This window comes from Ursus maritimus, unplaced genomic scaffold (genome assembly GCF_017311325.1).
Source record: "Ursus maritimus isolate PB19 unplaced genomic scaffold, ASM1731132v1 scaffold_32, whole genome shotgun sequence".
Lineage (NCBI taxonomy): Eukaryota > Metazoa > Chordata > Mammalia > Carnivora > Ursidae > Ursus > Ursus maritimus.
This window is the reverse complement of record NW_024425786.1, coordinates 757,902-781,232: the sequence shown is the minus strand read 5'-3', so window position 1 is coordinate 781,232 and position 23,331 is coordinate 757,902. Positions and strand designations below refer to the sequence as shown.

General features: G+C 44.0%; 1 protein-coding gene across 3 annotated transcripts in view; it reads left to right on the top strand.

The window, feature by feature from the left end:
- Positions 1 to 23,331, top strand: part of GNB1 (G protein subunit beta 1) — a 94,291-nt gene that overhangs the window by 45,792 nt on the left and 25,168 nt on the right. For all 3 annotated transcript variants that reach the window (XM_040645653.1, XM_040645655.1, XM_040645654.1), the window contains 2 exons: positions 16,062 to 16,162; positions 22,358 to 22,396. In XM_040645653.1, coding sequence (XP_040501587.1) covers positions 16,106 to 16,162; positions 22,358 to 22,396 — 96 coding nt within the window. In that variant the 5' untranslated portion in view covers positions 16,062 to 16,105. The remainder of the gene's footprint in view (positions 1 to 16,061; positions 16,163 to 22,357; positions 22,397 to 23,331) is intronic.

Genomic DNA, 23,331 nt, shown 5'->3' with positions numbered 1-23,331 from the left:
AAGCAGACTCCTCCCTGGCCCGGGGTTTGGTCCTACGACCCTGAGATCACAACCTGAGCTGAAACCAAGAGTCGGATGCTTAACAGATTGAGCCACCCAGACAGCCCAAGTTGAGAGAATTTTAAAAAGCAAAACTAAATTAGGGGCACCTTGGTGGCTCAGTTGGTTAAGTGTCTGCCTTTGGCTCAGGTCATGATCTCAGGGTCCTGGGATCAAGCTCTGTGTCGGGCTCTCTGTTCAGCAGAGAGTCTGCTTCTCCTTCTCCCTCTGTGCTCACACTCTCTTTCTGAAATAAATAAATAAAATCTTTAAAAACAAACAAGAAAAAGCAAAACTAAATGAAATGACTTCATTGCTTGAACGTTGTCCCTATGCAGAAGGTAAACTTGGCGCCGTAGACAAAAATTAACTCATAGACTTTAAATATTCATCCTAAATAGAAGACATTGAAGATTGTTAAGACTTTGGGTTTGGCAGAGATTTCTTTTCTTTTTTTTTTTTTTAAAGATTTTATTTATTTATTTGACAGAGACAGAGACAGCCAGCGAGAGAGGGAACACAAGCAGGGGGAGTGGGAGAGGAAGAAGCAGGCTCCCAGCGGAGGAGCCTGACGTGGGGCTCGATCCCAGAACGCCGGGATCACGCCCTGAGCCGAAGGCAGACGCTTAACCGCTGTGCCACCCAGGCGCCCCTTGGCAGAGATTTCTTAATTATGACATCAAAGATACAATCCATAAAAGAGAACATTTATAAATTAGACTTCGCCAAGATTAAAAGCCTCTGCTCCTTCAAAGACATTAATGTTAAGAAAATGAAAAGACAAGCCACAGGCTGGCAGAAAGTGCTAACATGTGATGCATCTTAGATGACTTGTATAGAGAATAAGTAAAGAACTCTTAAAATTCAATGTGAAGGAAGCAGGTGATATCAACAGACGCTTCACCAGAGAGGAGAGAGAGAGAGAGAGAGAGAGAGCAGATAAGCGTGTTTGAAAAGTTGGCCAGGGCGCCTGGGGGGCTCAGTCGGTTACGCGTCTGCCTTTGGCTCATGTCATGATCCCAGGGTCCTGGGATCGAGTCCCGTGTCAGACTCCCCGCTCAGCGCGGAGTCTGCTTCTCCCTCTACCCCTCCTCCCTGCTTGTACGCCCACTCTCTTACTCCCTCTTGCAAAAATAAAATCTTTTAAAAAAGAAAGAAAGAAAAGATGGCCAGAATCATTAGCTGTTGGGAGATGGAAATTAAATCCATAAGGAGACATAACTGTCCAGCTCCTAGATGGATCAGCAGGTGATCACATCGAGTGCCGACGAGAACGTGCAGGAACTGGGCTCTCAGGCATTGCTGGTGGGGGTGGAAAATGGTGCAAGCACTTTGAAAACAGTTTGGCAGTTTCTTAAAATGTTAAGCATATGCCTACCATATAAGCTCCCTTCTCAGTGTGTCCCCAAGAGAAACGAAAGCAGATGTCCACATAAAGACTTGTACATGCAGCAACACGGACGAATGTCATAATGACGCCGAGTGAGCAGAGCCATACCGTAAGAAAGTACATACTGTATGACTCCGTGTGCACACAGTTTGGGAAGTGCACACTGGTGTGTGGTGACAGAAAGCAGATGAATGGCGCCTGGGGGAGGGGGTGGGACTCCAGAGGGGCACGAGGACACTTCTGAGGAAGATGGACATGTTCGTGTTGAATTGTGTTGGTGGTTTCAGAGATGTGTACATGTGTTAGGTATTAAGTTGTACATATTTATTGTGTGACTTGCACTTCAGTGAGGATATTTTATGTTTTAAAAACTAAATGAACAATGAGAAAGTGATGTGAGCAGGTCTCATCTGTGCCTGGTGGAACCCCCTGGATTTCACTGGTTGCCACTGTTAATTGTGTTCTTGATTTTTGCCTGTTCCGCAGACTCTGGGCAGGAAGTCTGGCAGGTGAAGGAGGAGGTAATTTTCTTAAATCATTTCAGGCTAAAAAATCTTGCTACTACTTTTACAAGTCCTGTTTAGTGAGAGTTTACTATAGTCCAGTCAGGTTTTAAAGGCCTTACATGACTTCTCATTGATTCCTCATAGCATGTGAGGTGTGGGTACTGTAACCGTCTCCACTTTCACACCAAAAAGCAGAGGCAGAGAGAGGTTAGGAACTCAGTGGAGGCCACCTGTGATGAGAGGGTCAGGACTGGGACCCTGGATGTGCAAGACCCAAGCACCTGACAGCCACACTGCCTCCAGCCGGCTAGTCCTGCTCAGGTGGGCTGGATATGCAGAGGCCAATAAAAACAGTTTCTGTGGGAAACCCAGTAGTGTGCCTCATAGTTTGCAGGAAGTAATTGTAAGAACAGATTCTATGATGGAGTGCAAGTAGCATAGCAGGGAGCAGAGTCTTCCCTGGAACTTGGGGGTGAGAGCCCCTCAAAGGTGCTTGAGGTCGTTCCCTTCATCACGTGTGTGGTTGGTTTCCTGTTCCCATCACCCTTCCCTGCTGGACCTTTCTTCTGGATGTGTGCCATTTGTTTCTTAGACCACATTAATTATGTATGAAGTTTGGCCCTGAAATAAGTGAAGTGTGACTTCTTGCTTGGCCTCAGCAGGTCTGCAGGACTTGGGCTTATGGAATGATTTTTGATCACATAGAATGTGCTGGGTTCTTTGCTCCACCTCTGGAAGCAGAAAGATGCCATAGGCTAACAAGGTGAGACACAGAGGGAGAATGTGATGCAACATGTGGGTTTTCATGGCGCACCAGACATAGGGTTCAGGAGAAAGGCTGGTTGGCCATTTCCTGTGATTCCAGAGGGAGAGGTAACCTCAGTGAGGGTAACTCCTACCTGCTCTCCAGCGCTGACTCATTCTGGTCTTTCCATCCGGTTCCCTGAGCTGCCATTCCGCAAGTACTTTACAGTCTCCTACCCCCATTGCCACCATCTGCTGGGTGGGTGATTGGTCAGGCAATGTAAAGGGGGTGATGCATACAACTGAACAGATGAATGGGAACCACGCCTCTCCCGATTTCTGACTGCGGGGACAGGGATTGGCTTTGTGGAGGGAGAGCCTGGGTTCCTGCTCTTCTAGAAAGATGCTGAAGTGAATCCCCTGAACTGAAGAGGACCTCCCACAGGAATGAAGAGGGGAGGAAGGGCTCATGCTGTGCTGGCCACTGAGCCACACGTGACTGAGGAGCACTTGGAGTAAGACTGGTCCAAATAAAAATGTAAAATGCACACTGGATTTCAGAAACTTAGTACAACACATGAACGTGAAATACCCATTTATATTGGTTACATGTTGAAATAGCATGTTTGATATATTGGATTAAATATACTATTAAAATTAATGTTAACCTATTTCTTTTTACTTTTTTAATATGGGTACTGGAAAATGAAAACTCCATTTGTGGTTCACATTGTTTCTGTTGGACAGCACCGGCGAGCTGATTGGATGAGACATAGGAGCCTGTGAGTGTGGGGGTGGGGGGGATGTCCAGATACTCTTATCCCTGATGAGTGGGTTCTCCTGAACTGATGATATTTAGCTGGAAACCAATTTTAAGATGCTTCCCTTACAAATGGAGAAACTAAGATCTCTTTCCCCTGATGGAGATCTGCAACAGGAAGAAGAAAGTTCTCCACACTGTCCAGGTCAGAAGGCTGTCTTGAGGTTTGAACTTCTGTTGCATCAGTGTCAGAGAGCTTGCCCTGGTGGGGTGGGGTGTGGGTGCAGGTGACAAGGAAGTTAAGTGTATTTTTATGGTCCTGTGAACATTACAAGCTAGTCAGACTGCTTACGGAGACTGCTTACGGCACCTGACGGGCAACTCCGAAGGTAGCCTGCATCAGAATGGTGGCCTTGCCATTTGTGACTCCATCCATATCTCTTGTTTACCATGTGGACAATTGGTAGGACCTCTTCCTGAGATGGTGAGGACGCAGTATGTGCTCCTGAGTCACAGCTGTGACCTGGGAGTAGATTGTAAATCCCCTTTTCCTTCTGAAGTGGTTAGGTATCCAAGTGGTGAAATCATCGAGATTTTCTGAGTCAAATCCTTAAAAGGACATTTGATTGTCACTCTTTAGACTCTGGTGCCTGAGGACAGGGAGTTTGTGTTTTTCACCACAGTGTCCTCTGTCCATGGCAGGTGCTTAATAAGCAGATGTGAGTGAATGAATAAGGTGTTTGTAGAGCAAGGCCAAGAGTGCTGCTGAGAAGAGAAAAATTCTACTTCTTTGGACTCAAACTGGACATGACGCCTGATCAGAAAGCAAGCAGGCACCATCTGTTCCCACTGCAACAGAAATGATCTGATGGTGAAGAATCACAGAGCTGTTTAGTGAAAATCAAGTCCTATTCAGAAGAAATTAATATATATTGATGAGTATGAGTCATGCTTTTGGTTTCTGTAATTTTGGGGGAAGGTGCAAGCTTCAGGCTGCCTGAATTTACAATTTGCTTTGAGAGGAACAGCTTAGGGTGGCCCTGCTCACCGAGACGTTGGCTCCTGGTATCAGTTAGACCATCTTTCACCACTGTCAGCAGGATTGTATTTATACAACCTGTACATATGTGTTTCTGCTCTCACGGCTTGCTTTTCAAACCGTGGAAAACCTTGGCCATTGCCTTCAGGTGAAAAGGAAGAATCAAGAGGCCTTAGAGGGGAGCATAAGGGCAGCCTGGGCACAGGTGGAGAGAGTCTCCATGGATGAGCTCATATATACATCTGGCTCTGGAAGAGGCACAACAAGGCGAGCTGCATATTGGGGGAGGAAGGGCTGCTAGAAGATGAGGGACATTTGTCAACGATCAGGAAGAGTGAGAAGAATATCCCTAGAAGCTCCTGGGCAGAGACAAGCCGTCATCGTCAAGTTATACTTTCTTTGGCTTCCTGGGACTTGCAGGGTGGGTACCGTGTAAGAGAGTGAGGCTGGAGCTGGGCACAGGTGGTCTCTTTATCTTCCCTGAGTCTCAGCTCACTTGGGCTCTGTCAAGGGCTGGGAGGTCCCCAAACGGTCTTCAGGTTCCATTTGGTGTTCTGTCAGCTAGAAATATGAGGTGGACGAAGTTTCAAGTTCTTGTCTAGTTCCAGAGTTTAAATAAGCCTGAGTTTAAAATTATTTAGTACGATAGAGAATAACAAAGTGCCTTCTGGCCTCTGGTCTCGGCTGCAGAAGTGAGATGATGAAGGGGATGCTGTTATTTGGAAAGTCACAGTAGAATACACACGTCGTGCCACTGCTGTGGCTCTGAGTCCTGCCACCTTCGGAAGTCAGCCTGTGGCAAATGGGGCTCCTCTGCCACGCGGAAGGGACCTTCACTGGAGTGTCAAGGCTGAAGGATGAAACTCCGTCTGGACCAGTCAGACAAGGCACCGCGGATCGGCTCTGAATTCCATGAAGGAGCAGCACCTTAACCCAAGAGGACAGCTGCCGTAGCACCCAGTTCCTCTTAAGGAGTTCAACGAGTAGTTGCACAATAAGTGTTCTTGTTTAAAAAGAAGTTATTTAGGGGCACCTGGGTGGCTCAGTCAGTTGAGCGTCTGCCTTTGGCTCGGAGGTCATGATCCCAGGCCCCGCATCGGGCTCCCTGTTCCGTGGGGAGTCCGCTGCTCCCTCTGCCTGCTGCACCCCTTGCTTGTGCACACTCTCTCTCTGTCAAATACGTGAATAGACTCTTTAAAAAAATAAAAATAAATTATTCAGTGCAATCACAGGATACAGTTGACCCTTGAGTGACAGAGGGTTTAGGGGCGCCAACCCCCCACTTTATGCAGTTGATAATCTGCATATAACTTTTGAGTTCCCAAACACTTAACGACTAGGAGCCCACTGTTGACCAGAAGCCTTACTCATAGGTCAATTAGCACACTCTGTATATGTGTTGTATACTGTATTGTTAGACTAAAATAAGCTAGAGAAAATAAAACATTACTAAGAAAATCACAAGAAAGTGAAAATACCTTTATAGTACTGCACTGTATTTTTTTTTTAATTATTTTTTGTATTTGTTGATTTTAGAGAGGGAGAATGGGCAAGTAGGGGGAGGGGCAGAGGAAGAGGGAGAAGCAGACTCTCCACTGAGCAGGGAGCCCGACACGGGGATCACAGCCTGAGCTGAAGGCAGATGCTTAACCCACCGAGCCACCCAGAGTGTTTTAATATGTTCTGAAGTATAAATTCTTTATAGAAATTTTTAAATGTGGCATTGAATAGCAGCCTGTCAATAAATAACTTGCATGTGTAGGTAAAAATAGTGCCTTCTGAGAAATGGTCTTAAAGGAACCTCAGAATTTATAATTTTCAATATTGCTACCTTCTCAATCAAGCACATCTCTGTGTATAAGGAAGGGGGTAGGGGTATCTTACAAAAGTGATTTGTCTTAGTTTTGGTCATAAGAGAAACTGTGTGTTCTATGTCTGTCTGTGGAGCTGGATTGCTTTCTTGGTGTTGCCGGGTGCATGGTTGATTGTTGTCAGACAGTAAGTTCTTTTTGGTGCACATAGCCCTATTATGACTCCTCACTTGAACACTGGCAGAGAGCTGGGAGATGGAGGGCATGCATGTTGGAGTGGGGTTGCAGCTGTTCACAGGGCAGCAGGCTTTTCCACTGGATTGGTGTTGGGGCTGAGCAGGGACTTCTAGAAGGACACGTTAGGTTCCCACAGATTCAGTTTGAGTGTGAGTGGCATTTGGCTGTTAGTGACTTTATGAATTATCTGTGTAGGTTCCGTTGTCATTTGAAAAGTATAAGAACCTTTATTTTTTTTTCAATATTTTATTTATTTGACAAAGAGAGAACGAGATGGGGGAGGGTCAAAGGGAGAAGCAGACTCCCCACTGAGCAGGGAGCCCAGTGTGGGACTTGATCCCGGATCGTGACCCGAGCCGAAGGCAGACGCTTAACCGACTGAGCCACGCAGGCGCCCAAGAACCTTTATTTTTTAAAGGTAGCAAATTGAAGTGAGTGAGGCTCCTCTTGTCTTCTAGAATGTCAGCTGGGGACCCTGGGCGGTCAGACCATTTTTAGAGCTAATAGGTGTGTGCAGCATATGTGGAGATAGTTTCTTGTGTCTTATTTTTCTGTTTACAGAACTAACATGATTGTTGTATGAATTTATTTCTACTGAGGATGATTAAATTTTTTATGTTGTGCTACTGTTTTAGGGGATGCACTTTAAATGGGGTTAAATAGTAGTTAAGAAGAAAGTTATACTGCATTGTCCATACATGTAAAATGTACGACGTAGGAGTCTCTTGTGTGTGCATTATCTAATAATAAGCCACTTAACCAAGTAGGGGGCTGTTGAAAATTTGCATCAGAAAATTGAGAAGCAGGAAAATCTGAGGAGACATCCGAGATGTTGAGGGCAGGCTATTTAAATACACTGCATCCTAATAGAGTAATTTTCAAATAACATGTAAAAGTTTGCCGGATCGCTAAACCAGAGCCAAATGAGAGCGTAACATGTGATCGCATTTCCTGTCTGCATCTTCATTACCATCTGGTTCCCCGTATAAAAACTAGTCATCGTTTACTCTTTGCTTCATTGAATATCCTGGTATCTGCTACTTCGTAGAAGCTGATTTGGTGGTAATATATCATCAAAATGTAATATTAATTTTTATCACTTTTGAAACATGAATATATAAGCCTCCAAGGTTGACCATTCAGTTGTTCAGACAAATTTGGAAATTACTGGGATTGAGTCCTTCTCACAACCAGCTGAAGTGGCAGGCAGTCTGTGTCATTGCAGGAAAACATGTGAGGACACCGCATGATCTGTTTGGGGGATGCCTGTGCTCCCAGACTTTTTTTCTTTAATAAGATTTTATTTATTTGAGAGAGAGAGAGAGAGAATCCCAAGCAGACCCCGCACCCAGCATGGAGCCTGACACGGGGCTTGATCCTACGACTCCAGATCATAACTTGAGCCCAAACACGAGTCGGACAGTCAACTGATTGAGCCACCCAGGTGCCCCTGTGCTCCCAGAGTTTTAAATCAAGAGGTTTGTGACAAATTTAACACATGTTCATAATGTAGTCAGACAATACCAAGAAATACTGACTTTGGGGGCGCCTGGGTGGCTCAGTCGTTAAGCGTCTGCCTTCAGCTCAGGGCGTGATCCCGGTGCTCTGGGATCGAGCCCCACATCAGGCTCCTCCGCTATGAGCCTGCTTCTTCCTCTCCCACTCCCCCTGCTTGTGTTCCCTCTCTCGCTGGCTGTCTCTCTCTGTCAAATAAATAAAATCTTAAAAAAAAAAAAAAAAGAAATACTGACTTTGAAAAAATGTATTGCAAGAGTGTTCAAACATAGATAAAAAATATTATGTGATCGCTCATCTCCAACATTTATAGAATTTTTCCAGTTTTGTTTAATCATCTTCCTCCTTCCTTCCTTTTTATCTTGGAGTATTTTAAAGCAAATCCCAAAATCCCATCATTTCACCCATAAGTAAGAAGTATTTCTAACACTGCAGACTTTACTTCCACTGTGACACCAAACAAAAGAACAGCAACTCAGGTCTCATGCCACCAAACACCCAGACCGTATTCAGATTTTTCTGATTTTCTCTGAAGTCTATACATTTGGATTTTGAATCAAGATCCAAAGTTACTAACATTAAAAAAAAAATGTTCTAATGGAAAATTGAAATACATACAAAAATTAATAGTATAGGAACTTCATCATCAAACTACAGCAATGACCAGCTCACAGCCAGTCTTGTTTTATATCTGCCCTCGTCTCTTTTCCTCCTTTTTTGTTGTTGTAAAGGAAATTTCAAACATGTCATTCTATTCTTAGATATGTTAGCATACACCTTTAAGTGATGGGGAGGCTGCGGGTCAGTCCTGTTGGATGGAGTATCCACAATGCACGTCACTGTGCACCTGCTTCCGCCATAGCACCTGTTAATTGAGCATGGTGTCCTTGCCCTGCTCCCTGGTGTTGCTCATCGTTGTGTTAGGTTAGTATGTAACAGAAGGAGGGTTTCTGTACTTTCTGTTGCCCTTTGGATTTGCATGGTCGTAATTTTGGAGATTAACTTGGATTTGGGAATGAACGAAAAATAGAAAAACTGCTGAAATTGGTTTAAATTCCTCCTGCAAACCCCTTTCTCTCATACGCTTCTTCGACTTGGAGATGAGGTGGGGCACTTTTGTGGCTGAGCTAGTTAGCCTGCTTCTGCCCCTGAATGACACTGGATGCTCAGTGGAGCTGCTTTTGATTTATGAAGTTTCAGAGGTGTGTGAGAATTACAGGAAACTTCACTAAAGTGGACTGGGGAGACTAGAAGGGGAGGTTGATAGAGGGAGCCGGTACCGCTCAATGTCAGTTGCAGGGAGAATCATCAATTACAGGCCCCAGTGGGGAAAGATGCGCACGTACCTCCTACAAGAAATCCACTGCCGGGGCGCCTGGGTGGCGTAGTCGTTAAGCGTCTGCCTTCGGCTCAGGGCGTGATCCCGGCGTTATGGGATCGAGCCCCACGTCAGGCTCTTCCGCTGCGAGCCTGCTTCTTCCTCTCCCACTCCCCCTGCTTGTGTTCCCTCTCTCGCTGGCCGTCTCTGTCAAATAAATAAGTAAAATCTTTAAAAATAAAAAAAAAAGAAAGAAATCCACTGCCGCAGGGCACCCGACTGGCTCAGTTGGTGGAATGCATGACTCTTGACCTCGGGGTTATGGGTTCAAGCCCCACGTTGGGTGTGGAGCCTACTTAAAAAAAGAAAAGAAATATCCACTGCCCCTGCAACTCAACCAGTGAGAAACCATCATTAGCCTGACCTCTGCTTCTCTCCAGTGGATTTTCATTCAAAATAACCCTCCCAACTTCCTCCTCCCTTCCTTCCTTCCTCCTTCCATAAAATACTGTTCCTTTCCTTTATTTGTTGGACTTGCCTATGGTGTTGCTGTGGCTTACTTGTCCGGAATTGCAGTTCTCTGCTATTCCCGAATAAACCCATCTTTCGGTGGTAAAATAACTAGCAGTTTTGTTTTAAAGGTTAATAGGTGCTACAGCTGTTAAGCTCAGTGTAGCACCATGGGCCCAGGGGTATGCCAGAAGCTAATGTCTTGGGCTGCCCTCTTTTTGCCCATGAGACCACGTGTATGCATTGTGGCTGCTCTGTTGAAAGGTGTACTTCATAGTCCAATTGCTGAAAGGCCTGCAGAGCACTTTCCAGCTGTCTTATTTAATTTTCATTTCAGCCCTGTGATGTAGGTAACACCATTCCCTGATGGATTAGACTGAAAAGTGATTTGATGTCACATTCCTTGTATGTGTCAGAACCAAAACTTGGAATCATTTTTTTTTTTAATAATCACCCATTTTGTCATTAACAAGCTTGCAGCATAAATGTCATTGTTAGTGACTGGGGTGCTGGGGGCACCCTTGAAGCTCCTTCCCACACCTTACTGGGGTCTTGATGAGAGGAAAATGAAGTGAACAGGGGGCCACCTGAAGCACGTTATATTGCAAATGTAAAATATTTGAATAAAAAATTTGTGTTACCACTTTGACTTACAAAGATGTTGGATATAATCTAAATTAGGGCAGGTCATATACTTTTAAGTTATTTAAATTTCTATGAAAAGTATTTCTAGAACAGAAGTTCTAAATAAAAACTAATGGCGATGTGGGTCATAAAGAACAGATGTGAGGCTCTCAGCAGGTCCTGTCTTAGTGGATTAGATGGGTGAGTGCACTGAGTCAGCATGGCCAGAGCTTAGCCTTGACTTTAGCAACTGGAGGAGAGAAGGAACCCAGGCCGCAGATCTGATGGTGGGGTTTTCAGAAGGCTTTGGGGAACTAAGGATAGTGAAGAGAAAAGCGAAGTGATTCCAGTAAGTAAGACTTCTAAAATGTACATTTTTTTTTAAACCAAGTAACATAAACTGCATTATCATTATTTGGAAAATGAAAAGGGAAATAAGACCAGTAATTCTAACAAAATGCTACTAGTCTTTTTAAATGTCTTTTTTAAACTAAAATATATTTTCTAATCTTCTAAAATACCTAAAATTAGGGGCACCTGGGTGGCTCAGTTGGTTGAGCGCCTGCCTTCGTTTCAGGTCATGATCCTGGGATCCTGGGATCGAGCCCCACGTTGTCGGGCTCCCTGCTCCACAGAGAGCCTGCTTCTCCCTCTCCCACACCCCCTGCTTGTGCTCTCTCCTTCTGTCTCTCTCTCTCAAATAAAATCTTTTGGGGCGCCTGGGTGGCTCAGTCGTTGGGCTTCTGCCTTCGTCTCAGGTCATTATTCCGGGGTTCTGGGATTGAGTCCCACGTTGGGCTCCCTGCTCAGCAGGAAGCCTGCTTCTCCCTCTCCCGCTCCCCCCTGCATGTGTTCCCTCTCTCACTGTGTCTCTGTCTGTCAAATAAAATCTTTTAAAAAATAATAAGTAAATAAAATTAAAATATTTTTTTAAAAATAACTAAAATTATTATACAACTTTGTTTTTGATTTAACATACGTCAGGTATTTTTCCAGGTGTTTATTCCATCTTCATTGTTCTTAGAAATATGTAATAGTTCTTCCAGTTAAAAGTTAACATTAACTAGTTTTATTTTTAAAACCAAAAAAGTATGGACAAAACAATATGAATGCTTCTTGGTTTCAGGGCTCAGATAAGCTGTTAACATTTTTTAAAAAAGAAAAACACGTATGTGTATAAAAGGTAGCATGAAAAATAAAAGCTGCCCCACTATTCCTGTCATTCTCTGAAAACAACCAACATTACCATTTTCTCACGTGTACGGAAAAAAATTGCTTACATTAACGTAGATGTTTGTCCTTTGTATGTACACAAAGAAAAACGCATCATCGTTTATACACTATTCTTTACCTTGTTTATTTCATTTACTGTACCCTCATAGAAGAGCATGTGGGGTGATCTTTTAATTTATGGGAATTAGAAGGTTTTTTGTTTCCTCTTAGTTTCACTCTGTATTTAAGTGTGCATGCTCCTTGCTGTGTGTGGGTTGTCAGCTTCTCTGTGGGTGAGCATTGACTGCCTGGTTTTCTGTGACGGTGGTGCTGTCCGGCCTCTCCACGCGCACGCTGTGGCACCTGGCCAGTGTCCATTAGCTTCAAGCAGAGGGGGTACACGCACATCTCATCAAGGTGGTCTTGGACAGTGCCCGCTCAGGGACGGTAAGGCCAGTGTGCGGGAGACCCTGAGTGCCCCTTCATCAGTGAAAGTCTGTTCATCTATAAAAAAACCCACTTCTTTTCCAGATTTGATTTCAGAAAATATACCTTTGACATGGAGAATAGAGAATGTAATTTTTAAAAAATTTTAAATCCTTAACCGTAGGTTACTCTTTCTCACCAGGCCAATTGTATAGATTAAATAGGTCTTACAGGACACTTACTTTTATTGCTAGTAGCCACAGAAATACCTCTTTTCTTAAAAATGAACAAATGTGGATTTTGAGTCTATTGAGATTCAGATGTGGATACTGATTATAGAGGCATCTGTAATTAAAAGCCCCAGTACTAATTTATGCTATTTACTGATGAAAGAGAAATAGATCTGGTTTTGTTCTCTTTGCTTGTGACTAAAGATTCAAGTCAGCAAGTATTGATACTGCTTCTGAAATTTTGTGGGGTAACTGAATTAAATGAATCTTCTCGTTTTAAAGACACTTGCCAAGGGGCGCCTGGGGGGCACAGCGGTTAAGCGCCTGCCTTCGGCTCAGGGCGTGATCCTGGCGTTATGGGATCGAGCCCCGCATCGGGCTCCTCTGCTGTGAGCCTGCTTCTTCCTCTCCCACTCCCCCTGCCTGTGTTCCCTCTCTTACTGGCTGTCTCTCTTCTGTCAAATAAATAAATAAAATTAAAAAAATAATAAAATAAAGACACTTGCTGGGGGGGGGGTTACCTGGGCGGCTCAGTCGGTTAAGCTGCTGCCTTCGGCTTGGGTCATGATCCCAGGGGGTCCTGGGATCAAGTCCCGTGAGTCCTACATCAGGCTTCTTGCTTAGCAGGGAGTCTGCTTCTCCCTCTGCCTCTGCCCCTCACCTCCACTTGTGCTGTCTCTCTTTTTCTCTCTTTCTGAAATAAATAAATAAGATCTTTAAAAAAAATGCAGACACTTAGGTTTTCAATTCACTTCTCTAGTTTAGAACAATACAGCCGGGTGATTATCATGTATATATTCTTCTATAACATGTTTACAGAAACATCTAAGTAAAAGAAGTAGTTAAACTCAAGATCTCAGGAGTTATCCCACCTAACAGTAGAATTTGGGTCTTTACCTAAAGACCCTTTAGCATCTCAGAAAGTACTTCCTGTTTACCTAGATCCTTGTTGTTTTTAGTCCTTACTTTAAAAATTAGCCTAGCTTTTTAGTGTTTGAATTTATAATCGAAGTTATGTTTGTTGACTAAAACTAACAACTTAAGATTTTTTTAAAGGTTTTATTTATTTATTTGTCAGAGAGAGCACAAGCAGGGGGAGCAGCGGGCAGAAACAGGCAGAGGGAGAAGCAGGCTCCCTGCTGAGCAAGGATCCTGACTCAGGACTCAGGGGACTCGATCCCAGGACCCTGGAATTGTGACCCAAGCCAAAGGCAGCTGCTTCACCAATTGAGCCACCCAGGTGTCCCAACAATTTACGATTTTATTTATTAATTTTAGAGAGGGAGAGCATGCATGCGAGTGGGGGGGCAGGGCCAGAGGCAGAGTGAGAGAGAATCTCAAGCAAACTCCCCACTGAGCACGGAGCCCAACATGGCACTTAATCTTAAGACCCCGAGATCATGACCTGAGCTGATACCAACAGATGGACGCTTAACCGACTGAGCCACCCAGGCATCCCCCCCATTTTTTTTAAGATTTTATTTATTTATAAAACTAACAATTCCATTTACCCCATGACGACCATTAGCTGTTATGTTTCTTCAGCATTGATTTTGGAAGGATTGAATAAAATGGCTTCTTTACAGACTAAGAACAATTTTCTAACATGGGGGGTAGGGTGGTGTTGCTGGAACTCTGCCTAATTTTGTGTGAGGTGTAATATGGCTACATCTAAATGCATGTGAGTGGTGGTGGGGCGTCCCGGCTGGCAGAAAACCCAAAGCAGTCCACAGACTCAGAAGACACATCAGCACAGCTTGCTTGCTTGCTTTTTTTTTTTTCTTTTTTTAGATTTTATTTATTTATGTGACAGAGAGAGACAGCGAGAGAGGGAACACAAGCAAGGGGAGTATGAGAGAGAGAAGCAGGCTTCCCGCCGAGCAGGGAGCCGATGCGGGGCTCGATCCCAGAACCCTGGGATCATGACCTGAGCTGAAGGCAGACACTTCACAGCTGAGCCACCCAGACGCCCCTCATCACCACTTTTCTGTTTTAAAAATTATCTCGTATTCTCTTGGCATTATTCCTGTTACATACATTAATATTCATAAATGGCAGTTCTGAAGCCTTTGTACGTGGGGACTGAAGAGAGCTTTAGCCAGTGGTGTCACAGGGGTAAAGTGTCTGCAGTGTAGCCTCTCCTGCATCGAGCTTCAGCAATGCTCTTTTGACCAGGGAGGCTTGAAGTATTCTTTGAAGCTTTCTACGTGCCTCCAGCACCCACTTAAAGTAATGTCTTTAGAAACAACTATTTTGGTCCGAAATATTTCCGAAACTGTGTCACCGTGTATCGCCTTCTCAGAGGCACCTTCACATCCCGTCCCCGTCCCTATAAGGCCTTTCCTGGTGGTTCTGCGGACTTCATTGAAGGTCATTGCTAGTGACTGTAGATTGCTTTCTGGAGGTCCATCATACACCCCTTCACCCCTCTACCTCCTGCCTGGCCTGTTTTTGTAGCCGTGAATAGACAGCATGTCTGAAAGCAAGAACCAAGAACTCACACACACTTTTTAAAGATATTCCTTATTGGGGAAGATATTTTTGCTTTCGTCAGTAAGTATACATCAAGTGTCTGTAATGTAAACCATGTAAATTTATTTAAAATGCTTTTGTGGAGAATAGGGAAATTTATCTAGACTAGGAACTCTAACAAATATGCTTCCTGGGTCTTCCAGACAGTTTCCCCCAGATATCTTTTAATCTCAAGAAAATAACTATTGTTAATTAAGTATCCGATGTATGTAGTATTAACTGTCACTTTTGCGTAAAATCTCCAGTGTGTGTTTGCATAGGACGTTGAGGCCCTTTGATAAGCCATATTTGCATGTGGGAGCTCATTGTAGGCTTAAGCGATTAAAGAGATGTTGGTAATTATATCTTCAGCTTTGTGATACATTGGTCATAACTATGACTGATTTAACAGTCATGTTCCTGGGCAGAAATGCAACACCAGTTACGACATGTCCTTGGGAAAGTAAGTCTCTAGTTTAACAGGGTGACTTTGTTTTGAGTCTGATTTTAAGGAGTACTGTCTAACGAGACTGGGGTGGGGCACGGTTAAGAGTTGGGGGGTAGGGCTGCTTGTATTGAGCCTAATTCGGCCTGTGCCTGTAAGGATGGAGTTGCTTCTGAGTTTACTGGCACCCCAGGGTCCATTTTGGTGGGAGAGTGAGATGTCCCTTAACCAGAGGCCTGCTGGATACCACACTGAGTGCTTTCAGAATTGCTGTGTAAACATTCTGACATCCCTGCCGCGGGGGGCGGGGGGGAGGTCATGGGTTCGAGATCTTCGACATGGTGTTGAGGTTCTGGGTTGTCAGGTTGCCGCTCTGCTTGTTTTCTGAACAGACTACCCTGGGTTTCCGCCCGAGAGCTCTTCCACCGTCAGTCTTACATTCTTGGGTTTAGAGTGAGACTCAGATCCTTCATGAAAAATGCTGCTTAACAGATTTTTCCTTTTTCACCACCATCTTTTGAGTGGTCCGTTAGACATTGTCATTGTAAAAGCTAGTGGATAGTGGTAATTATATTTTATTAATCCAGCCCTTGGTAGGCACTTTAGAAGTTCTGATGAATGCTGAAGAAAAGTGCTCTGACCTGTAACAAAATCGTAGCTCTCAAAATTCCAATTTCCTTTTCCCACTTCATTAAGTTACTCAGCCATTGTTTATTAATTTTTTAATGCTTATATTTGTTTCAGATCTCAGATTCCTTGATAGCATTGAAGAGCACTAGGACCCGAAGATGAGTGAACTTGACCAGTTACGGCAGGAGGCCGAGCAGCTTAAAAACCAAATTAGGGTATGTAGCTACGTGTGTGCTTACCTTAGTTTATAAATCATTTGGATTTCAGGTAAGATGTTATCTGTTTTGGGAAAGATGGGTTTCAGAATGACTACTCAGTGTTTTGGATTGAAACTGAATTTTTGCTGGCCCAGGATATGGTAATTAAAGCCAGATATTTGGCCTAGCACGTGGTTTTTTGGGTTTTGTTTTCCAGTATATCATTATTTGAATATATGAAAAATGTTTTCATAGAATTTATAAATGTCTTTCTGTATATTTTTTCTTAACCTTGGGAATTCATTCATGACATCCTTTTTGTTGTTGTTCATGACATTCTCTCGGTCTCTGTGTAGACTGTGGTGTCTGCCTCCCTCCCTTGTGACTGTTACGTTGAGGACAGGAAACGTGTTTAAAAACAAGAGTGTTAGCAACAACAGTGGAAAGTATCTCAGGTGTGCCCAGGGCGCCCTAGAGAAGGGTCCCGGGATGGGCACTGGCATCTGCAAGTTTTGATAGGCTATTAAATGAGAGCTGGAGGTAAACACAACCACGTGTCATTCAACCACCCTCTAGAAAGAGGGGCTCCAGAGTTCTACAGCTTTAAATCCCAGCCTGTCTCACCACAGAGCCCATGCACTTCTGAAAAGACAGCACTGGGAGGGGTCTGAAGGCTAGATTCTGCTCTCCACCCCATTTTGTGAGACAGTACTTGTTCCTGTTCTCCCACCGTTGATAAGATGACGTTGATAAGGCAACAAGGAGGGGTCGACCCCTGGAAAACCCATCCTCAGAACATTGAGCCAGATTCATGTCCACTTGATGAAGGCACTTCTCAAGGCCCAGCTCTCCTCAGAGCATCATTTTTCAATATGTGTCTAAACAGTTTATTTTTCTGAGTCTACTGTAAGGATGGAGTCATATCCCTTTCAGATGACCAGCTCTGTGTTCAGAAAGCCTGGTGGTAACTGGGGAAAGAAGCACTAGCATTGTGGCAGCGGACTTTTTTTCTTAAGCTTAAGAAAAGATAACAGAATTTTTAAAGATCTGCAGCTTAGAGAAAACAAAGTATCTTTCAAATCCTAACATTTAAAAGATCAGCTATATGGGGCGCCTGGGTATCTCAGATGATTAAGCGTCCACCTTCAGCTCAGGTCATGATCTCCGGGTCCTGGGATTGAGCCCTATGTTGGGCTCCCAGCTCAGTGGGGAGTCTGCTTCTCCCTCTCCCTCTGCTCATGCTTGTGCTCTGTCTCTCTCTCTGTATCTCTCTGTCTCAAATGAATAAAAGCTTTTTTTTTTTTTTTAAAGATTTTATTTATTTATTTGACAGAGAGAGACAGCCAGCGAGAGAGGGAACACAAGCAGGGGGAGTGGGAGAGGAAGAAGCAGGCTCCTAGCAGAGGAGCCTGATGTGGGGCTCGATTCCAGAACGCCAGGATCACGCCCTGAGCCGAAGGCAGACGCTTAACCGCTGTGCCACCCAGGCGCCCCTCAAATGAATAAAAGCTTTTAAAAAACAAAACAAGAAAGTATTGGATATAGCTCAATAAAAATAAGCAGGACTTGGTGCTTTTAATGCTCAGTATTCTGTCCACCTTCCAGAATATAGAATTCAGAATTTTGTTTTTCTGATAGCTATACATTATTGTTTAGAAGTTGCTGTTCATAGCAGATAAGGAAAGTTTGTATGGGAGCGCCTGGGTGGCTCAGTTGGTTGGGCATCTGCCTTCAGCTCAGGTCATGATACCAGGGTCCTGGGATCGAGTCATGCATCAGACTCCTTGCTCGGCAGAGACTGCTTCTCCCTCTACTTGCTGCTCCCCTTGCTTGTGCTCTCTCTCTGACAAATAAATAAAATCTTAAGAAAGTAAAAGGGAGGGAGGGAGAGAGAGAGAGAGAGAAAGAAAAAGAAAAGAAAGAAAGAAAGAGAGAAAGAAAAGGAAAGAAGGAAGGAAGGAAGGAAGGAAGGAAGGAAAGAAAGAAAGAAAGAAAGAAAGAAAGAAAGAAAGAAAAAGAAAGAAAAGAGAGAGAGAGAGAGAGAAAGAAAAATTAAGTTTGTATGGCATAGGTGAAAGACACCCAAATTCAGGGAAAAGAAACAAAGCCTGAGAGTTCATGTTGCATCTCCTCCCCCTTTGTAGAGCCTTTACATTGTCTACTGCATGCTGTCCTCCTGGGGACAGGGCTATCATGTGAGCCACCTGTGGGGTTTGAAAGTGTGAATAGAGGGGTGTGTGGGTAGCACAGTCAGAAGAGCATGCAACTCTTGGTCTCGAGGTTGTGAGTTCGAGCCCCATGGTGGGTGTAGAGATTACTTAAAAATAAAATCTTAAAAACAATGAATGTGTGTATAGAAACATGTGAAATCAGTTTTTTTTTTAAAGATTTTATTTATTTATTTGACAGAGATAGAGACAGCCAGCGAGAGAGGGAACACAAGCAGGGGGAGTGGGCGCCCCTGAAATCAGTTTTTAACAGACTACCAGTATATCTAAAATACTGTCATTTCAACATAAAATTAATAGATACTTTTAGGGGCTCCTGGCTGGCTCAGTTAAGTGGCTGCCTTCAGCTCAGGTCATGATCTCTGGGTCCTGGAATCTAACCCTGCATCAGGTTCCCCGCTCAGTGGAGAGTCTGCTTCTCCCTCTCCTTCTGCCCCTTCCCCCTGCTCGAGCTCGCATGCGCTCACTCTCTCTCTCTCTTTCTCAAATAAATAAAATCTTTAGAAAAAAAATAGTATCTTTTTTTAAAAAAATAGATATTTGGGGCGCCTGGCTGGCTCAGTCAGTAGAGCATGCAACTCTTGATCTCAGGGTTGTAAGTTTGAGCTACACATTGTGTGTAGAGATTACTTAAAAATAAAATCTTGGGGCGCCTGGGTGGCGCAGCAGTTGAGCGTCTGCCTTCGGCTCAGGGCGTGATCCTCTTTTGGGGCACATGGGTGGCTCAGTCGGTGAAGCGTCTGCCTTCAGCTCAGGTCATGGTCCTGGGATCGAGCCGTGCATTGGGCTCCCTGCTCAGCAGGACGTCTGCTCCTGGCTCTGCCTCCCCCCGCCCCCATGCTCTCTCTCATGCTCTCTCTCTCTCGTTAAAAAAAAAAAATCAAAAAAAAAAATTTATTTTTTAAAAGATTTTATTTATTTTGAGAAAGGTGTGTGTGCACACAAGTTGGGAGGACAGGTAGAGGGAGAAACAGACTCCCCACTGAGCAGGGAGCCCGATGCAGGGCTCGATCCCAGGACCCTGAGATCACGACCTGAACCGAAGGCAGACGCTTCACCAACTGAGCCACCCAGATGCCCCCAAAATAAAATCTTTTAAAAATAAAAATTTTAAAAATAGGTATTTTATTATTTCACATTTCTTTTTTATATTAAGCTTCAAGAATACAGTGTGTCCTACATTGAATGACAGGCCTCAGTTTGTCTTGCTGCGTTTCACGTGATGGCAGCTCCCACACTGGACCCCCAAGGAGAGCTCCTGAGCTACAGATTTTTGTATGCCCAGTCTCAGGAGCTAAGTCTCTGCTGGTTTCGTTGTACAGCACAGGGATGGACGGCAAAGTCCATTACACCAAGCAGGAAGGGAAGACTTGCTTTCAAAAAGAAAAAAATACCCTTTTTTTTCTGACTACCCAAGGAATACATACTTGTTAAAAAATACAGGGCATAGGGAATCAGACAAGCAGCAGTGGGTGATCTAAGAGGCCTTGCTTTCTTAGATTTGTTTTTAAGCTGAAAGACCCCAAGGACCATCTCATCCATTATTTATTTATGTATGCATGCATGCCTGTGGGCTCTATACCCAGCGTGGAGCCCAACACGGGGCTTGAACTCACAACCCTGAGATCAATACTTGAGCTAAGATCCAGAGTCTGACACTTGACTGACCGAGCCACCCAGGCAGCCATCATCCCACTTTAGATTGTAAGGAAACATGGACTCTCAAAAGGGTGCTGCTCAAACAATGGCATTTCTTAAAGTTACATGAGCTACTTGATTGTTTAAGGAAAAACTCGGAATGTACAGGTGCAAATTGTTTACAAAGCGACTGTACCGACCCATACAAGTGAGAAGACTCAGTGCACGACAGTCCCCAGTGTTGCTGTCCAGCAGCTGAGCAGAGCAGGTGCTTTACCTGGGACCCAAGTAGGAAGAAACCTGGCTTTGTGGGGAACTAAGTGATTACTGATTTGGATATACTCTGGTTTAAGGGGACAGAAGAGATTGCCTGTTGTCTTCAGTGGCATTTCTCATCACAACCAGCATAGAAGTCTTTGCACTAAATAATATACCCATTATGCACATTTTCACCAGTCCATTCGATTAGAAATTAACCTGAAAGATAGTAGAGATGTCTGTCTTTATGAAGTAGTTAGAGATTGCTTCCGTTGGAAGACCTCTTTCTGCTTGTCGGGAGAAATGCTGCACTCAGTGAGATAAGCACTTGGTTAGAATGAAGACTGAATTGGAGTTCTCTGTGTTTAGTTTTCAAAATGGCTTTTTCCTTTGTTTACTGATAGTATCACCATGGTCTGTTGTATGATACAGTGTGAAAATCCAGGTTGATCTTCGTACACTAATCAATGTGAAGTTGCTTAAGGCCCATGGCTTATGTTTTTCACTTAGAAAATTTTCATTATTATTATTTTTTTTAATAAAGATTTTTAATTATTTATTTATTTGTCAGAGAGAGAGAGAGAAAGTGAGCACACAAGCAGGGGGAGCAGCAGGCAGAGAGAGAAGCAGTCTTCCCGCTGAGCAAAGAGCCTGATGCGGGACTTGGTCCCAGGACCCTGGGATCATGATCTGAGCGAAAGGCAGACACTTAACCAACTGAGCCACCTAGATGTCCTGTCGTCGTTCTTTTTAAAACTAAAAGCCATGTATAACATCAGTAAGAGTGATATTCAGAAATAAATGTTAAACTCAGTAGTGACAGGTAGAATCCCCCATTGAAAGACTTGCTATTCTGGACCTCCCCTCTGCTTGCTCCTTACCCCAAATTTAGGTGCGGGCATAGGAATACTTGATGATATAATTTTTTGATATTTTAATTATTTAATCCATTAAGTAGACTTAATTAAGCAGAATGACTTCTAATAGGATAATTAAAGCTGAATTTGAAATCTAGATCTTTAGCACATTTATAACAATAATGTCCCTGAGTATATTTCCATGTTCTCAGTTGATAAATATTCCCTCAAGCTTCATGCAATAAAAATAATTCACAGTGAGGCAGTTTGCCCCTAGAGAATGGTGTCCTAGGAACCACCCCCTCCCTCCCGCCAGCCCCGCGTGAGTGTGCGGGTATATGTAAATGCTGTCACGTGGCCAGCTGTCATTTCAAAAGCAGATAATCAGATGACTGCATAATGAAAACCTTTTTCTTATTAGAAATTTGTCATCATTTCTCTTGAAATTATTCTTGTACTCACATTTTTACCCCTTTCAAACTGTTGTTTCATTTTCCTTCATAATATATAGCTTTCTATTTTCTGTATTTCCTAGGAAGTTTGATCACTTGGGAACAATGAAAACATCTTAGTTAGCCTTAGAATTTCCCTTTATAGTGCTTACCTGCTTCACAAGATCATTTTATAGATAAGAAAACAGATAATAGATACAACAACCAGAAAATCTTACCTGAATTTGATTGTCTTGACTGTATACCCTTTGCTCATAGAGTTTAGCATCAGGTATTGTTTGGTGAAAACAAAGTCCTTAGTTAACATTGGAGGGAAAGTTCTTTGGGCGGGACATCCAGTGCTGTTTGAACTTCTTTCTTTGGGCCCCCATGGCTCCTGGGCTGTTAGAAAGACAGAGTAAGGTGCACATGCAGGTCTGTGGGAAAGTACAGAAGCCTCGGCAGGCAGGAGAGGAAGCAGTACCAATTTCTGCAGTGCCACCCGGCTTCCAGTGTAGTCCTCCCAACACAGCCTCCATTTCTGGGGTCATAGGGGTGTTGTGCTGGTGATCACGCGCATGGGTTGCCACTGGAGCTCTGTTCATTAGAACCTGGAACACAGCGCAGGACTGTCGGCGGCCCTAGACTGCATTTGAGCAGAGGAGTGGAGAGAGGGCGCCATCCTCTTCCTTTCTACCTTCTAACCGTTCCTAGAGGTGCTCCAAAACTTTGGTGTGAGGACCTGGGACTGAATGTATGTGAAACGTTACTAACTTCTGCTTTGTCATTCTTATTTCCTAGGATGCTAGGAAAGCATGTGCAGATGCAACTCTCTCTCAGGTAAGGACCCCTTTACTCAGAGGTGCTTGCCCGGCATTGCGCCGGGGCTCAGTGGCGCCTACACTCAGTGCCTTGAGAGTGAGCTGTGCTCTGGTTCTCTCCTTTTGCAGTGAGGGTGTAAACACTGCTTGAAGCATTTTCATTCAGAAGACAGAGGAAGTCGTGTTTTTTTTGGGTGATAAGTAGGTGTCTCACAGGCCTTTCTAAAGTCCAGTTGGGCAGATCCTCAAAAAGTTGCACGTAAACTATGAACCATGGGTTCTGCTCCCAGATGCCCACCCAAAACTCAGACAAGTACACGTACACGTGTGTTCTTGGCAGGAGCACCGTTCACTATTTCCAAACAGCAAGACAAGCACCATTTCTGTGAACGGACGAGCACATAACAAAGTGTGGTCTGTTCACACAGAGACCGCGTTACAACACATACCACAGCATGGATGCATCTCAGACGTGAGGCCCAGTGAGAGAAGCAGACATACAAGGTCACACAGCATGGGTTCCACTGACAGGGAATGTGCAAGAAGACAGAAGTTTAGCAGTGGTTGCCAGGGGTCAGGAAGGACGGTGGGGAATGACTGGGGGACTTCCTCCTGGGGGAGGGGGTGGAAGCGCACTGGAACCAGGTGGAGGTGGTGTTCTGGTTGCCCAGAGGTGGGAATGTGCTAAGCACCACGGAACTGCTCACTTTACAATGGTGAGTTTCACCTCATTAAGAAAACAGTTTTTGTCCAAAGAATTAAACAGAAACATGAAAGAAAAATTATATTCATACTTCTGAGGATGATTAGATGTTCTCTGCTGTCCCAGTGCTTTAGGGGATGTGCTTTAGTTGGGGTTAAACAGTAAGTTAAAGAGAAACTTATACTGTATAGAATTCCTAAATTTGAATTCTTAGATATACTGCGTATATTTTGGACTATCCTTTTTTTAAA